The sequence below is a fragment of the Hyperolius riggenbachi genome, chromosome 3, assembly GCF_040937935.1.
Source record: "Hyperolius riggenbachi isolate aHypRig1 chromosome 3, aHypRig1.pri, whole genome shotgun sequence".
In the NCBI taxonomy this organism is placed as follows: domain Eukaryota; kingdom Metazoa; phylum Chordata; class Amphibia; order Anura; family Hyperoliidae; genus Hyperolius; species Hyperolius riggenbachi.
In genome coordinates, this window is record NC_090648.1 from 120,713,888 (window position 1) to 120,732,399 (window position 18,512).

An 18,512-nucleotide genomic window follows, 5' to 3' on the forward strand; every position below is an offset into this window, starting at 1 on the left:
ACAAAAGCACTCCCTAGAAAGTAAGGCAATAATACTGAGAAGAGAGGGGATGGGCTAGTCTAAAATCAGTCAGATTTGTCAGTTGGGGGAAGGGGAGGTTTGAGGTGGGACAGTGGATCCCGACTATAAGAGGCTGGGCATCAAGCATTAAAAGCTCCACCCTTTGGCTATACCTACCTCACTAACCTGAGCTTCAGTTTAAACTTTCCTTTTAATATGGAATATTTAAGTTTATTTGCAGTATTCCCCTCTATACTTTTATGCAGAGTAAAGACATGAAATTAATGATTTATCATGACATGGACAGAGAGATGGAGACAAGAAAGACACAGATTGATTTAAGAATCACCAGAGGAAGCTATGATGTATACAGACAAGCTTCTGTAACCGCTCGTCCTACCTTGAAGGTTATAGTAGTTAGGATTTTGTGTCATCCTTCTGTACAGAAAAGTCCAGGTCAGGTAGTCTACAGCATCCTGTTTGTTCTCTACGGTCTTGGTGACGATCTCAGCATTGAAGTGGTCATGTAAGCAATGATCCAGGTGAGATTCCACCGGCAGAGGCTCATACAGGAACTTCTTAAAGAAATCCTGTAAAAACAGAAGAAAAAAAAGTTATAATAAACAACTTGATGAAAACCAGCATAACCACAAAACTTGAAACAATTAATAAACCAAGAATGGAAGGCAATATATTCATTGTATTTCACTACCACATGATTCCACACTTTGCAGACCGTCAAGGACTTTTATTGTGCAGCTTTTTAAACAACATGAAAGCGAACGTTCAAAGAACAGCAATCAATAGGAACCCAGAGACAGCATTTCATTTAGGCAAATAAGCAAAGTAAAAATTCCCTGGCCACTGTGGACTACTGCCTTCTGAACATTGCCGGGGGCTTTGTTACATTGCTTCTCAGGAATTCACTTTTATTTATAAGAAGAAGAAAAAAAAAATAGAACAAAGAGACGTAGCAGTGTTCTCTGCAAACTGAATTCAGGATTCTTTACCCCCCAGTGCAAATTACAGCATGAAAAAAGTACTTTCTGAACAATTATCACAAGAGAACTATCTTGTTTTGGCCCTTCATAAAAAAAAAAAAAAAAAAAAGACAAAAATTACTTACGGTAATGTCTTTTCCAGAAGACGAAAGGACAGCAACCCTGAGATTTGCCTCCTTCCATAATTCACTGGACAGGAAGCTAGATAAGAATTTGCATAATAGATTAGATAGGGATTAGACAGGTATATACAACATAGTTCCCGCTTACCCCATCAGTTGTAAAAAAAGACTCCACACAGAATGATGCTTCAAAATAAATTTTAATAAGACAAAATCCGGGTGGGTAGTAAGGGTGCTGTCCTTTCGTCTTCTGGAAAAGACATTACCGTAAGTAATTTTTGTCTTTCCCAGAACGTCTCAGGACAGCAACCATGAGATGATATACAAGATCAATTTAGGGGGGGGGGGGACTACAGCTTGCAATACTTTTCTGCCAAAACATAGATCAGAATTTGACAATACATCCAGTTTATAATGTTTGACAAATGTATTGTGACTTGACCAGGTGGCTGCCTTACATATTTGCTCGATAGTGGCTCCTGCCCTCTCTGCCCAGGAAGTCGAGACAGCTCTCGTCGAATGTGCTCTGATTGTAGAAACAAGCTGCTTCCCCTGCGAATAGTACCAGTAAAGCATTAGATTTTCGCCATGACTTGGACCGCTGAAGATATTCGATTACACATCTTCTGACATCTAAAGAATGCAACTTATTTTCTTTTTGATTAGATGGGTTGTTACAAAAAGATGGTAAAAAAATCTCCTGAGATCTGTGAAACTTGGAAGATACTTTAGGAAGAAAGGATACATCTAGCCGTAGCGTAATCCTATCTTCACTGATAACACAATAAGGTTCATTTATTGAAAGAGCCTGTAGTTCTCCTATTCTTCTGGCAGTTGTTATTGCTAACAAAAAAGCAGTCTTTAGTGTCAATAGCTTATCAGATATATCAGAAATAGGCTCAAAGGGCGATTCACATAGAGCTTGCAACACCGTATTTAGGTCCCATGACGGAATCTTTGACTGGACAACTGGTCGAAGCCTCCTTGTTGCTCTAAAAAATCTGACCACATATTCTTCCTCCGCTAATCTTCTCTCCAGGTAAACACTCAGAGCCGATACTTGTACTTTTAATGTGCTGATGCTAAGACCCTTTTGAAATCCACATTGTAGAAACTCCAGCACCGAAATAGAGTGTGATGTGTCCATCTCATTCTTCAAACACCAGGAGGGATATGTTTTCCAAGCCTTATGATATATCTGGCGTGTAACTTTTTTCCTACTCTGAATGAGTGTTTCTGATAATCTATTAGAGAAACCCTTGCTCTTTAATATCCTCCATTCAGGCTCCATGCCAAAAGCCGAAGAAGAGTCGGATTGGGATGAAACGCTGGGCCCTGGGTCAGTAGATCCTGTCGACATGGAAGAATCAGATGGTCTGAGGCTAAGCGCTGAAGTGGAGCAAACCAAGGTCTCTTGGGCCAGAAAGGAACAACCAGAATGACTTGTGCTTGGTCTCGCCATATCTTGTTCAAAACCTTCGAGATGAGATGTAGGGGGGGGAAAGGCGTACATCTTGTGCTGGCTCCAGCTGATTGAGAATGCATCCACTTCCCATGGATTGTCCTGTGGGCACAGGGAACAAAATAGAGGGCATTTCGTATTGATTCGTCTTGCAAACAGATCTACCTGTGGAGCCCCCCAGAGATTCGATATTTCCTGAAATATTTGATCGTTTAGGCTCCATTCGTCTTGAGAGAGGTTCCATCTGCTTAAATAATCTGCTAGATAGTTGAGCGTCCCTTTCAGATGTACTGCTTTTAAGGAAAGTAGACTCTTTTCTGCCCAATGAAGAATCCTTGATGCTTGGGACCTTAAAACTCTGCTCTTCGTACCCCCCTGCCGGTTCAGGTAGGCCACTACTGTACTGTTGTCCGTACGAATAGTCACATGGGATTGGTGAATCTGAGTCTGGAATGCCTGAAGTGCTTCCCATACAGCTTGCAACTCCCTGCTGTTTGAAGATCGTTTGTGAAGATGTGCAGACCATTGACCTTGAGCAAGAAGAGTATTCAGATGTGCTCCCCAACCCCCGGAGCTTGCGTCTGTAGTCATTACAGTCTGGGTTGGAAAGTCCCAAAGATTTCCTCTGGAGAGATGATTTGCCTCCAGCCACCAAAGAAGAGAGTGCTTGACACTCCAAGGAATCTGAAACTTCTTGTCTAGGGAAGATAACCTCTTGTCCCATTTGGATAAAATCCAGCTTTGAAGTACTCTCGAATGAAGTTGACCCCATTGTACTGCAGGAAACGATGCTGTTAATAAGCCCAGTAGCGCCATAGCTTTTCTTAGAGAAATGATCTTCATTCTCTGAAAAGAAAGAACAGAATTTAGAAAAACAGTAGATTTCCTGGAAGGCAAAACAAGTGTTTTATTGCCAGTACAGATCACAAAGCCCAGGAACTCCATACTCTGCTGAGGTTTTAAAGAGGATTTCTCCCAGTTAATCACCCACCCAAGGGACTGAAGAAAATCAAGTGTGAACTCTGTTTGGAGATTTACTGAGTAGATAGAGGGACCCCAAAGAAGTAAATCGTCCAGGTAGGCCATAATCTGGATAGAGTCTAGTCTCAGGACAGCTAAAACTTCTGCCATATTTCGAAGAAATGGGCTAGTCTGCCGCCCACCGGTATCCTGGCGTCATTGTTTTGTTGGAGGGTTTGGATTGGAGTAAGAGGGATTTCCTCTTGGCCGCTGCGTTCTATTTGGTACCCACTTCTTCTGGATATTCCTATTCTCTGTTTCTTGTTTTCCTGAAGGACGAAAGGAACGATTGAAACGAAAATTTCTCCGCTTAACTGGAAAATTCTTTTTTATCTGCAGATCTTTCCAAAGTCTCTTCCAACTTTGTTCCAAACAAGAGATTGCCTTCACAAGGAATTCCGCATAGTTTAGACTTGGAAGAGGTATCACCCTGCCAGGTCTTTACCCACACTCCTCTCCTAGCAGAATTTACCAGAGCTGTTGTTCTAGCCGTTAGGCGTACTGAGTCATCTGCCGCATCCGCCAGATAATTAGTGGCATGTAGGATCTTAGGGAAGGCATTCAATATTTCCTCTCTAGGTATGCCTGACGCAATCTGTGATTGGACTTCCATTATCCATAACTTTAAGGATCTAGCCACTGCAGTAGATGCTACCGAAGGCTTGAAGTTTAAAGAAGCTGCCTCCCATGCCCTTCTTAAGATGTTATCCATTTTCCTGTCAATTGGATCTTTTAGGCAACCAGAAATCTTCAAATTGCAGATCCGACCTTCTGGACACTTTAGATAGTGAAGGGTCAAGTTTAGGTGAGGTCCCCCAAAACTTTTGATCTTCTGCGCTATATGGGTATCTCTTGGCCAAAGACTTAGGCCAAAAGGCTCTCTTTTCAGGATTGTCCCATTCTCTTTTAATGATGTCCTTAAGACTATTATGCACAGGAATAAAGGACATCTGAGGTTCAGATAAAGTCTCATACATTTGATCTAGGGGTGTTAAGGTTTTCTTTTCTGTAGCAATTCCCATTGCCATGTGCATGGCCTCTAACAGTTCTTTCATAAAGTCAGTGGAGAAAGCAAACCTATGGCATTTACTACTCTTTTCTTCCGCATTATCTGTTTCCGAAGGTATTTCATCAAAAGAAGAAATTTCCATTTCTCCCTCGGATCTTTCTGATTCCTCTGAAAGCACAACGTCTAGTTTCCTCTTCTTAGTCGGAGGGGTACCTTCAGGAGCCTGATCCGGCTGTTTAGTAGCCACAGAACCCGAGGGTCCCGGTAGGACTGTCAAACCTGCCCTTACTGGAGAGGTAGCTGAGCTTTTCATAGTCTCTACTGCTGAGGAGATTTCTGCTCTAATCCATCCTTTTAAATCTTTAAACATAGAAGGAGATTCATCTCTGACCACTTTATCTGTACAAGACTGACATAACATTTTAGATGAGGATGAAGACAAATGACCCTTGCAAACTGCACATTTCTTAGAAGGCTTATGAAATGCTTTAGCTTCAGAGCCTTTAGATTTATCAGTGTCAGTTTTATCAGGCTTGTTAGGGAGTTCTTTATCAGACTTAGTGTCCATCTTCCGGGTTTTAGGCTAAAATAAAACACAAAGAAAAAACCCCAATCAGCCTGATAACCCTCAATAATTAGCCAATATGAATCAAGGAACCACAATGATGCATACCAGAGAGGGTACGGAGCTTGACTCCACAGAGCCCTGGGAGGAAGATCCAGAGGCAGCCTCCATAGTCACAGACACTGTAAAGAGTGACTAAGTTAGTTAAGTAGAATGTACCTGCCCACAGCATAATAACATTACCCCTGGCTATCACCAGAGATCCTACCAGTCCAGAAGATTCCACAGCTTTCCAAGTGGTTACTGCAGCCTGCACGTCCGCTGTCCGGAGGAATCCGTGCTAAACGCTGCACTGGAGCGCACGCCGGGCCAGGAGACTTCCTGCTTCCGGCTTCTGGTCACGTGGGTGCCAATCACGTGATGCGCGGGCGGGACTTCCGGAATCCGTACGAACTTCCGTATCCTGGGGAAGGCTACAGCGTGCAGCGTGATCACGCGCGAGGACAACTAGCCTGCGCAGCCAGGGAGATCACACAAGCAGCGGCTCCTGCAACTAGCATGGGTGGCCAGCCATATCCCCACACCTAGCATCCTGCTGGACAGGATAACAACTGATGGGGTAAGCGGGAACTATGTTGTATATACCTGTCTAATCCCTATCTAATCTATTATGCAAATTCTTATCTAGCTTCCTGTCCAGTGAATTATGGAAGGAGACAAGTCTCAGGGTTGCTGTCCTGAGACGTTCTGGGAAAAAAAAATATTCAAGCAATGAAAAGTAAAAAAGACAATCCAAATATATTGTAGGGAAAATGATCTTAGACTCGAGGAAAACTGCACTCATTATATACCGGTACTTTAATCATTCTGAATTTGCCAGTGCGGCTGTTTTTTTCACTTAAAGTGGATCCAAATTAAAAATACAAGATTTCAGAAATAAAATCTATTTTCTACCTTATAATAATAGATAACAGCCTTTTTTCAGCTGCATGATGACAAATATAAAATATTTTACATTTATTGGAGTAACCCCTCCCTTCCTTTCATATTGCCGGGACAATCCGGCAGACTGGTGGAGGAGATAAAAAACAAAACACAGGCTGCTTCTGATGATGTCACAGGGGAGGTGATCTCAGCTTGTGTGAGATTTCACATGGATGATGCGCCCTGTGAGGGAGGGTAGCTGATGACAAACACACCCATGATCTAAAACTTCCTACAAAGCTTAGAAGTAATGGCTGCCACCTGTATAACCCTAGTTAAGAAAAGAGAAGGGTGAAAAGCATGCACTGAAATGCTCATGGGCTTAAAGGAGTGTTTATTTATCTTTGTATGTGTCAGAGTGGTGCAACTAAATATTTTGAATTAAAAAAAGTTTGGTTTAGGTCCGCTTTAAAAGACTTGAGAGGAATCAGGAGGCTGACATACTTGATTCCTTTGAAATGGTGCATGTTGCCTGGCTCTCCTGCTGATCCGCTGCCTCCAATACTTTTAGCCATTGACCCTGAACAAGCATGCAGCAGATCAGACGTTTTGACTGAAATCTGATTAGATTAGCCACATGCTTGTTTCAGGTGTGAGATTCAGACACTACTGCAGCCAAAGAGATCAGCAAGATTGCCAGGCAACTGATATTGATTAAATGGAAATAAATATAGCAGCCTCCATATCCCTCTCAGTTCAGATGTGCTTGAAGTCTAGGCTAAGTGATAGCAGCAATTTTTAAATAAGGCTTTTACAGATACACAGCCCTTTGATTCCTCTCATTGATGCTTTGCTTGGAGACTTTGTGCCTTGCCTGCTTGCATGTCAAATCATTACGGCTAGTGGCTCCATACAGTATCTCTAGTGCAAGGGAATCATTGGTATATTCCTAGTGTAGTGGGACCTTATAACTTTACATACACTAGAGGCTAGCACTAGGAGCTGCTTATTCAGAACACAGCAGCACCCTCACCTAACACTAATGACTGCAAGACACAACGAGGCCAATATTGCCCAATCATAAATTACATTTTCTGAAATATACTGTCTGGCCACAAGAACTCACCTTCTTTGACCCTTGACACATAATGACACATCGCCCTTCATCATCCAGTAAAGGACGGTTTGCATATCCCACCATCTGAAGAACATCATATATGGGATAATCCACGTACCTGGAATTGATGAAACATAGCTATGAGACAGGACTAGCAACAAAAGACATTGGAATGTCATATAAGACATAATGGGTGCATACGCATGAATCTTTCCATTGTAGTATTGAGTATCCATGATGATAACCAGGTGAGCAGCGATATTCAGACCCCAGCAGAGACTGCGAGATGCTACAACCACTTGTACCGCACCTGATAAGACACAGACAAACAAACATTATCATTAACGAAGCACTAGGAACGCAAATGTTTATGTGCAGCAGTGTAGAAAGCAACTTGAGCTTTATGTGACTTGCTGCTTAGACTATCACAGAACAACTGCATGTGAAGGTACATACAATAATACAAACACACACACACACTTTTTCCAGAAATTGCAAGTGTCTGCAGACAGGAGGGACACATAAGCAAAGGCATCTATGTGAACTAGAAGTGTACTTAACACCTGAAACAGTCAGCAAGTGTCTCTAAATAAGTCTGTTTGCAGGACAACTGCTAGATAGCTGCTTTTTGTGAGGCGGTTTGAAGAGAAAGGCAACAACTTCCTCAGTATTAAAACTAATTTAATTATAACAAAAAACCAAAAACATTGTGTTGAGTACCACAGTGAACAATAAGGGAGCTAGCAAAAGAAATTCAGAATTTCAAACAGAAAATTGCAACATTATTATGTATTTATATAGCACTGATAACTTCCCAGCAATTTACCGAGTACTTAGTCACCTAATTATCTTGTGGGTAAACTTTCAACTGATCAGTTGTGCTCATCAAACCAATAAACAATCCATCAGATGAGAATGCTGGACCATCATACACCCATGTAAATTGGCTAAGGCATCCAATCCAGTCTTTTGTGCCCAACAGGTCCTCCAAGGTGCTCACAGGAATAAGGAGCCAGACTTACTGGTACTATGCGGCTCCTCTAAACAGCTCAGTCCAGCAAACAAGTCATGTAGGGTCAACAACTGCATCCTGTACCCTGCCCACATAACCATACGTAAATCAGTCTTGCACAACAAGTGTCAGGTTCTGTACAGGAATAAAATCAATATTGCCAACATATCCAATTGTAAAGAGACCAAGAAAATGGTATTGCAGTGTTTTAAAAGTAACTTCAGCTCCGTCTTGTGACGGCGCCGAAGTTACTCACTGTGCGCTGCTATAGCTGTAATTTCTATTACGGCCTATAGTGGGTGCAGCTGCGCCCAAGTCTCCTGCGCTGGATTCCTAGTGTTCGTCTTGGAGAACCCACTCACATAAACATGAGTTTATCATACAAATGCAGCAAACTTACCAGAGTTAAAGAGCTGCTCGACAATACGCCTCTCCAAAGACGAAAGACCTTCGTGCAGATAACCCACCCCGTTCAACAGGGTCTCTTTCAAGGTATTGTCATTTAGTTTCTCAAGATATGGGTTCAGATCCTTCTCTGTGCAATGCAGGAACCTGTGGATGAGGAAATATGTCAGTCTGCAACTTTCAGTGCAAAGTACCAGTTAGTAGCCAGTCCTAAAACAATGACCTCAATCTGTTCCTGCAGCTGTCCAAAATGTATATGAATCAAAGCTCCTCTCTAGGCAAAAACATATTCCTAGATTTATCTAGACACTACGTCGCAGAACATATTTTTATCTACCTATAAACAGCTTGGCTAGCTAACATTACTTGTAAAATATCTGGTCAGGAGCTCAGAAATAGGTTACAGGCAGCAATATCTCAAAAAGATTCACACTGTGCTCTCTACCTCACAGTCTGAACAGTGGGGATGATGCAATCAAGGTATTAAGAGCAGCCACAACACACAGTCTGAAAGCTTATTCAATGAATCTGAGAACTGGGAAGATATTTTTGGATCTGTGCCTGGAGAATGGAAGTTTTAAAACACACCAATGACAGCATTATAGCAGTCACAAGCGAGTCAACGAACCAGCAGGTATGGCTGCCATTAGTTTAAGTGATGCCAATTGTGGTTCCAGGCATAGCTATGAACGTGCTATCCCCACTGAGGAAGTCAGACAATAGAAAACTAACCATTATGAATCTTAGCTATTACAGCAGTAATGAGAGTTTGTTTAGCTCACTCCAGGTAGACAACTCTTTGATGCATGTTTTTAAAGTCAAACACCAAACAGAAATGCCGTAAATTGTTCATACCTTTGCCGCTGTACGTCAGAGGCACACGTAGTAAGTATATCGATGGCTGTGAGTCTAGTCTGTTTCCTTGATGGGACAAAGACGATAATGGGTTTCTTCGGAGAATGTTTTACTATAGCGTGATAAACCGGCTTGGCCATGGACAGCAGTCTGGTCTGCGTGTGACTGATGTTGAATCCCTAACATAGTAACAGAAACAAGAATCTTATTAAACAGCAGGATAATAGGAATAAAAACATAGGAGCTGAAGGGGGAAAATTCCTAGCAACATCAGCTACATTACAATATTACATGGAGAAGGCAAAGACAGAACACATAAGTACACTGCCCTGCATGTTTTCTTACCTGTATATGTAACTCTAAAGGAACTGGCCTCACATTGGGATGGAAGTTAAATGTGGAAGTGGCGCTGCATCCCAACCAGTGGGCCACATCTTTAGCATTGGACAGAGATGAGCTGAGAGCCACTATGCGGATTGGCCTTTCAATTTGGGAGGAGATATACCGCATACGGGAGCAGATAACTTCCAGTACAGACTGTAAAGAAAGATGACAGGGCAGAAGGTAAGTGTGAAAGCTCACCACAAAACGACACTGTACACTGAAAACTCTGCATAGAAGTCAGAAAGATGGCTTAAAGGGTGCCTAAAGCGAAACAAATCTTAGCAGTTTAACTTACCTGAGGCTTCTTCTAGCCCCCTGTAATGCTTTAGGTCCCTCATCATTGTTCTGTTCTGATCCATTCAGCAGCTGCCCCCTTCAAAAACTGGGCAACTAAGCCAGTCACGGGCTACAGTGCATGCACAGCCCTGTGTCTCCTTGATCACTCTCCCATGGATGGGAACAGTTGCAATTTTTATGAACTGGGCAAGCGCTGAACGTGCCTGGCTATGTAAACGCAATCAAGGGACCAGAAGGACCACAGGGTGCTAGAAGATGCCCTAGATAAGTTAAACTGCTCAGAGTTGTTTTACTTTAGGATTCCCTTAAATCATAGACATTAGTCAAAGGAATGACTATGAAAAACCAAACTAAAACCAAAGACTGAATTAACAGACTACTTACCCCATTGGATCCACCAATGAGATGCGTCTCATCAACGATAAACAAGCTAACGTTCTGCACGTTCTTACGCTGCTTCCATCTTCTGGATAGGATGTCCCACTTCTCCGGTGTGCTGATTATTATGTTTCCTTTTCCCAGCAGCTTAAGATCTGTGCTGGTCTCACCAGTTAGCAGCACAACCTTCTTATAAAGTCTGTCTTGGAACTTCTCAAACCAGTTCATGAAAACCTATACCAGAAGGACCGGATAGTAAAGGATTCCGTTATACTTTGTGTACAACTTGTGTCACATATCAGATGAAGGAGACAGTCACAGAAAGCATGCAAAGACTGCTTTTACTGCTCACTTAAAGTGAACCTGACCCGTGTAAAATTATTTAAAAACAAACACATGCTGTCAGTTCCTCTCAGAAGCTCACCATTTTCTTTTACAATTCCTTCCATTTCTGACAAGATTTTGTGAGAACTGAAACAGTTGCTGTCAGTTATAACTGAAAGGACAGTCCCCCTCAGACTCGCACTCCTTCCTTCAACACCATGAGGCAGGGAACACACTGTTTTCGTGCGCGTTTTCTGCACAGAAAAACTGAGAACTCATGTTAATCAATGGGCTAGTTCACAATTAATATGTTCATGCGCAGAAAAAAAAAAACTGACATTCTGCATGATGACTCTGCACATTTTGTCAGTTTTCTCTATCAATTACATCGCCTGTTGTGAAAAACCGTGCGCATTTTCCTGCATAGAAACACACTTAGTGTGCAGGAAACATACGCAGAAAAACGCGCGCAGAAAACTGAAAGACGAGTGTGTTCCCTGCCTCAAGCAAGCCCTCAAACACATTTCTTTAAAATGGCCTACTCCACATCTACCACACTAACTCTCTCAGTCAACCACCTTTTCCACAGTCCTACCTTACGTGTCTCTCCCCACCCTTTAAGATTGTATGCCTTTGGCAGGGCCACCCCCCTCCCTTAGTGTGTCCTTCTTAATGTTACTACCCCAGCAATGACACCCTTCTCATGGACTAACGCGGACTTGTTTTGCCGGGTCTCTGTAAAATGCATTTTATACCCTGATTGCATGTATAACCTTGGGCTATGTTGTATAACGGTTTGCTACATCTCTCTCTGTCACCTTTTGTTTATATTGTATGTATCCCTATTTATTGCCCAGCACTGCGTAATATGTTGGCGCTTTATAAATACAATTAATAATAATAAAAAAGGACAACGGATAAGCAAGGTAATGCCCATGTTTCCCTATGGCTCAAGTAAGCATAATGGCCATTTTCAAAATGGAGGACAGAGAATTCCATTGATCACTGTGGACAAACAGGATGCAGGAGAGGAGAAAGATTGATGAGTAGACTACGCGGGAGGCAAGTATGACAGGTGTATGTTTATTTTTACTTTTAGTTTTCAGTACAGGTTTGCTTTAGTCATACACACTAATGAGGAGTTTCCGAATTGTGAAGTTGCTGATCAGTAATGCGGTTTCCACATAATAGTGTACATCCGCAAGAAATAGTAGCTTTCGAAAAAAAAAAGTTAATTTAACTTTATTAACAAGAAATAAAAAAATACATTACGGCAAAAATCAAGAATTCCAATTTCTGCGGAATTCCACATAAAAAAAATAAAATGGAAAAGACACTAACCGAAAAGCAGAACTCTATTGTGGAATGGGAAATTTGCATTTCCTACCATCTCTATTAAAAACAGATTTTTGCCCAATGGTTCCAAAAGATCGAATTCTCTCCAATTAGAATACATTCTGTCCATACACTGCAGAATGATTTTCAATAGATTCCAACAGGCTTTCTATTGAACATGGATTGAACCACGGCCTTGCACTGTTTGATGCAGTACACAGGCTGTGAGCCACCGTTCTGCCACCACCCCAAATATCCCATCCAGTCCCATCTATACTTCCAATTGATGTTAAGCCAAAATCGATTAGCAATTTTTGAGGCATCAGTTCCCAACAGATTTGATCACAGTGACCGAATCTGCTGAGAATCAAATGGGAAAATAGATATGGCCTGTTTTACAGTGTTTAGAGCCGCTGCTGCTGATTTACGGTCTCCTATAGCTGTATTACTAGAGACACAATTAAATAAAAGCGATTTTTATGACTACCTCCAGCCAAAAAAGTTTGAATAGAAATACACATATGTAGTCTATGCACTGTGTACAGTTAGATGAACAGAAGTTTACATCTGGTGCATCGTAGTGGATAGAACAGACTAACATTTTAACTGTAGTAGCACCTCCCTCTTTCTCCTCATGCTGATGCCTTGCAGGTACACCCTCCTCATTGTGTCCTCCCCTCCAGCCTGTTGCTCTCCCCGCCCCCTTCCTCTTCCTGCCAGGATCAAATGACATCTCTTTTCACAGTGTGTAGGGGAGAGGAGACACAGCAGAACAGCTGCAGCCTGTCTTATGTGTGTTTGCTATAATTCTTATTTCAGATGTCTTGTCTGCCGGCCTCGATTAGATCACATCTCTTTTCAATGTGGTTGTGGGCTGGGAGCAGGACACGGGGGGTGGAGTTATGACATCAATCCCCCTGCATCCTTTGCATCTATCTTTAGGAAAGAGAAAAAACAGGCCCAATTTCAGATGGGGGCGAGTGTTTCAAGACCATATGTGGATTATTGTGTGATTTAATATATCTCATTCAGTTTAGAGCAAACTGTAATTTATAACTTAGGTGCTCTAACCTTTTGCGGACCACTGTAGGTAAATCCAACGCCGCAATTGTGGCTGTCTAAGCCTGATGCGTCATAGGATTTACGCCACCTGCCGTTTCTGCTCCTGACACGATCGTGCGCACTCGAGAGGGGAGTTTAAGCTGTCATATGACAGCAGACATCTCCCCTCAGTGATCAGGAGCCATCGTGATTGGCTCCTGATCACTACAATGTCCAGCGGATCGTAGTGATCACTGTTAGAGCTGCTGCGGTGGGGGGGGGGGGGGGGGTTTGTTGGGAGGAAGGAGAAGAGGAGGATCCACTCACCTTCCTGAACGTTCCCCCGGCCATTGGCACTCCCCTCAGCTCTGGCCGGCATCCCAGCTCGCTCTGCGTTAAGTTTTGGGACCCGGCTTGATGACGTCATCAAGCCACGACCCAGAACTGAGTGGCAGTACGAGCAGGGATGCTGTCCAGAGCGGAGGAGCCTGGGAGGTAAATAAAGGCTGCTGGCTACAGGGGGGACACCTGGCTACAAGAGGGACACCATGCCCAGCTGGCCCTACCAGGGATCCGGCTGCCTGCCCCCCCCCCCCCATTCCCAATGTAACAACGTCTGGTCCTTAAGAGGGGTTAGGCAGCCCATCCCAAAAGGGTTAATTACTAAGGCTTGTGGATCAAAAACACACTAAGAAATGCCTGGTTTTACTTGAGCCATTTGGGTGGCATCTTAATAATGGATTGTGAGGAGTCCCAACAAGAGCAGGAAATGAGGGGAAACTGACAAACACCCAATGCTTCAAACAGTGGGAGGAAAAAGTTTTTATTTCCAGTTTCACTTGGTCTAAAATATAATTCTCACTTCAAAACCTGCAGTGATTAGCTGCTTGTCTGTTTATGCGTCCTCTGCAGACAGATGCCGGTACGGCTGAATGTTGGTGGATGCTGAGAGAAAGGTGTTATTTGCATAGATTTCCATAAATGAATCACATCCCACAGCTGACACTTACAGCTAATGAATGCACAAAAAGTAGTAATGGGATAATGCGGCAGTTTGAGTGACTGTGTGGGCGGGAGACACATAACGGGTGTACAGCTTTCTCAGGACAACTTCAACACAAAGCTAGAAAGAAAAGCAATTACAGTATAAAACTAAGAAAGAGTTGCAGCATTCAAAGAACATCAGACAATTTGTGAAAGAAGAGAGAGGATTAGGCAGATGAATAGGTCTGATAAGCTAAAGGAGAACCTATGCTGGGGGAATTCAAGAGGGAAATTAGAGAGAACTTTATATTACTATGTGCAGAAAATGACTAAATGTGCTCAGAAAAGGTACCGAACGGTGAAATAAAACCCCAGCGCAACAATAACACATTACTTGGGAGGAAAAAGACTGGGAAAAAAGTACAATTATATGGAGGCGGATTTTAGGAAGAAGTGTTAGAAAAGGAGCCTAAATCTGTGCGTACAGCGCTCCCACTGTGTGGCACTGACTGTATACGATGTATATACTGTAACAGGTGGGCGCTATCTCAGCCTCCCCTCTTGATAACACACATATGTTTAAGGTCCTGAATTTAACTGTCCTCTGTAGGTGGACTATAATAACAGAATTCTTCTACACAGTCCAGAAATGACAGTTCAGTTGTATGAGTACTTCACTTTGCTTTCCATCAACATACGCAGGGCTAATGTACAATATTATACTCTCACCAATGTCCAGAGGCTGACATATATAGACATCAGCAAACGCGTTTCATTAATATTCACACAGCATGAGTCCTCAGCAGCTTCCCCCTGTAGATACCCTAAGTAGACAGGGGAAAAGACATAGCGTAATCCTGCTTCAAAGACAACTTCCAAACAACTCCCTCCACCAGTGAAGTTTAGCTCAACCAAAAACACCTTCCGTGTGTGTGCAGTCAGCATGCACCCCACACCGCTAGTACAAGAAACGCTCACCGGATGGATTGGCTGACCGGCTACAGACCAGCAACTGCGTTTGTGGTATCACGCATCAAAGGATCTCGATCGAGTTGCCTCATTTCCTCCTTCTGCCGCCGCTGCTGACTGATGAGGAGGAGGAGATCTGATCGCTGTCTTCAGGCTGTCAGTGTGGATCACGCCTGCGGAAGCCAGCGACGTACAAAGTAACTACAAGCCGGGGAAACTTGGGAGAAGCCTTCTGCACCGCTGCCCGGCTTTCCTTGGATGATCCCTGTGGTTTTCTCTGGGTTTTGATGCAGAAGTCTCTTTGGAGACACTTGGCCTGATCGAGATCCTTTGATGCGTGATACCACAAACGCAGTTGCTGGTCTGTAGCCGGTCAGCCAATCCATCCGGTGAGCGTTTCTTGTACTAGCGGTGTGGGGTGCATGCTGACTGCACACACACGGAAGGTGTTTTTGGTTGAGCTAAACTTCACTGGTGGAGGGAGTTGTTTGGAAGTTGTCTTTGAAGCAGGATTACGCTATGTCTTTTCCCCTGTCTACTTAGGGTATCTACAGGGGGAAGCTGCTGAGGACTCATGCTGTGTGAATATTAATGAAACGCGTTTGCTGATGTCTATATATGTCAGCCTCTGGACATTGGTGAGAATATAATATTGTACATTAGCCCTGCGTATGTTGATGGAAAGCAAAGTGAAGTACTCATACAACTGAACTGTCATTTCTGGACTGTGTAGAAGAATTCTGTTATTATAGTCCACCTACAGAGGACAGTTAAATTCAGGACCTTAAACATATGTGTGTTATCAGGAGGGGAGGCTGAGATAGCGCCCACCTGTTACAGTATATACATCGTATACAGTCAGTGCCACACAGTGGAAGCGCTGTACGCACAGATTTAGGCAATCTTTTTAGGGAGGTGATACCCCCAGCGTACATAGCGATCTACTGGGGTGGAGTGTTGCTATTCTATTTACGTAAGCTGTAAAGTCTGATAGTCAAGAGGAGCGCCCATACCACAAAAGCAATATATAGGTTAGAAAAGGAGGTCATCAGCAAAAGGAACAAGCTTTCAGGTCTGACGAGGGAACTGAAGAGGACAGAACAAGGACAAACAACAACACAGATTTAAAAGGGAACCATATCTACGACAGGTTTAAAGCGGACCTGAACCCAGAACTTCCACTCTGCTCTAAAAGATAAGCAAAAGCATAACTTTTACTGAAAAACATTTCCTTGTAACAGCTTATAGAGCTCCTTCGGAGATGCTGCAGTGTAGTTACTGCCTGGTTTGCTGGCAGCACAGAAAGGGTTAAACTCCTGTGTTTACATATTAGCTCTCAACTTGGCAGACTCAGCAGACAGCTGGGAGCTCAAATTACACTAGCTCATTACTTGCTGAGAAAGGAGAATTAAGGCAGGCTGTTCTCTGTAAAACACACGCAGGATGGATATAGGGTAGATTTCTCTGTGTTCTTCTCTCCTGTGCAAGAGTTCAGGTCTGCTTTAAGATGCTCAATCTCATTTAATATGCATTTCTGAGTTGTTGAGATCCAGTAAACAAAAACTATTTGGTCTTGTTGCCATGAGCTATATTATCCCCATTTTAATTCATCAATCAGCCAAAGAAAATGCCACCTGCATAACCTGTCCCAAACTAAAACAAAGCTTTGACCATATTGCACCCACAGTATTAAAAACATAAAGTACAACAATATACTACCTAGCTACGCCTCCTCCATTGTTTACAATGATTGATAAGTGGGTTGCTGCATAAATTCAGGCTACTACCACCTTTAAAAACGCAAACCCTGCATAACCCGACTTCTGTAATTTTGTTTGGAGGAGTGCATTCAAAAAGGTTTTATTTTAAAAAGGCATCCAGCACTGAGGTTTTCTTTAATTGTGCTTTGTATGTTTAAACGATTAGGCTACTTTCACAGTGGGACGTTACAGGTGCACGTTAGTGCAGCCTGTGACGCACCCCACCGCACAGCAATGAAAAATCAATGTGCTGTTCAGTGCCCACGTTGCGTTACACAGTAACGCTGCACGTTCGTTTGAAGTGCAGCATACTGTGCGTTCTAGCGGCTTAAGCCGCGTTAGACTGTTTGCACATGTTCAGTATGGGTGTTTTTTTTTATTTTGTGGACGGAGAGGAGGCGGGGAGAGGCCGCTACATAGCCAGACACATGGCTACTTTATATTCACTGCACTTGCAGTGTTTACTTCCAGGAGCGGCCGCGGTCACGGGACCACGTGATGCGGAGAGCTCCGCTCACGTGGTCTCCGCAGCGCATCCGACAGAGCAGGCGCACCAAGAGCTGCTTTTAACGCGGCTCTTGGTAGCGTCCTGCTCCAACACCACCAGGGGTTGTGTTAGGGGCACGTTATGCACCCTATAACGTTCCCTAAACGCATCGTGCTGGTGGGAAAGTAGCCTTAACTGAGGTCTGTAGGCAACCCTACTGGATTGTAAACACTAACATAAACGTGAGATAATGAATTGTATGTATAGCACAGCTAAGAAATAGAACATTTGTAGCAAAGAAAAAAAAGTCATTGTTTTGTAGTACAGGAAGACTTATAAGGGATAGAGATTAGGTTTTAGAGATAAGGTTTTACTGCAGGAAGGTTCAATTGGTCATTATTTCTACTTAGATTTATAGCTTAACACAGTGTGGTTTTAAAACTGCAACTGCGATTGTATGGTGCAGTGTTATTAAAAAAAGCTATATAACTGAAAACAAAAGTACTATCCGTACTACACATACAATTAATTATATGATACTTTTTCCACTTCAGGTTTGCCTTAACTTTTTCTCCTGAGTTATCATCTAGGACAGTGGTCCTCAAACTAAGGCCCACGGGCCGAATGTGGCCCCGAGGCTTTTTTACCGCCCCCCCCCCAAATATATTATAAATGCGGTCATCTACAGCTTTAAATATTGGTGGTCTGCATATAGAATGAAGCCAGAAAGCAGTAATTCGCTGATTTCCAATCAAATTCCACATCAGGTGACACTGCTGTCCAACTGGACTGCAGGTTGTCACCTGGGCATGTTTCACTGTCTGGCCCACAAAGACTTCTACATCATTTTATGTATACTCCGGCCCCCCAGCTGTCTGAAGTATGTTGACCTGGCCCTCGACCCAAAATGTTTGGGGACCCCTGGTCTAGGAGATAATTTGCATATTCTCTTTAACCACTTCAGCATTCAGTCATTTTCACTTTATGCATCCGAGCAATGTTCACCTCCCATTCATTAGCCTATAACTTTATCACTACTCATCACAATGAACTGATCTATA

General features: G+C 43.0%; 1 protein-coding gene across 1 annotated transcript in view; it reads right to left on the minus strand.

Annotated features, from left to right (window-relative positions):
- The window catches only part of SNRNP200 (small nuclear ribonucleoprotein U5 subunit 200), an 87,571-nt gene that overhangs the window by 13,967 nt on the left and 55,092 nt on the right, over positions 1-18,512 (minus strand). Inside the window, exons 31-37 of the mRNA XM_068274847.1 lie at positions 10,558-10,785; positions 9,838-10,029; positions 9,493-9,671; positions 8,633-8,784; positions 7,422-7,530; positions 7,230-7,338; positions 401-590 (exon numbers count right to left, since the gene is read on the minus strand). Coding sequence (XP_068130948.1) covers positions 401-590; positions 7,230-7,338; positions 7,422-7,530; positions 8,633-8,784; positions 9,493-9,671; positions 9,838-10,029; positions 10,558-10,785 — 1,159 coding nt within the window. The remainder of the gene's footprint in view (positions 1-400; positions 591-7,229; positions 7,339-7,421; positions 7,531-8,632; positions 8,785-9,492; positions 9,672-9,837; positions 10,030-10,557; positions 10,786-18,512) is intronic.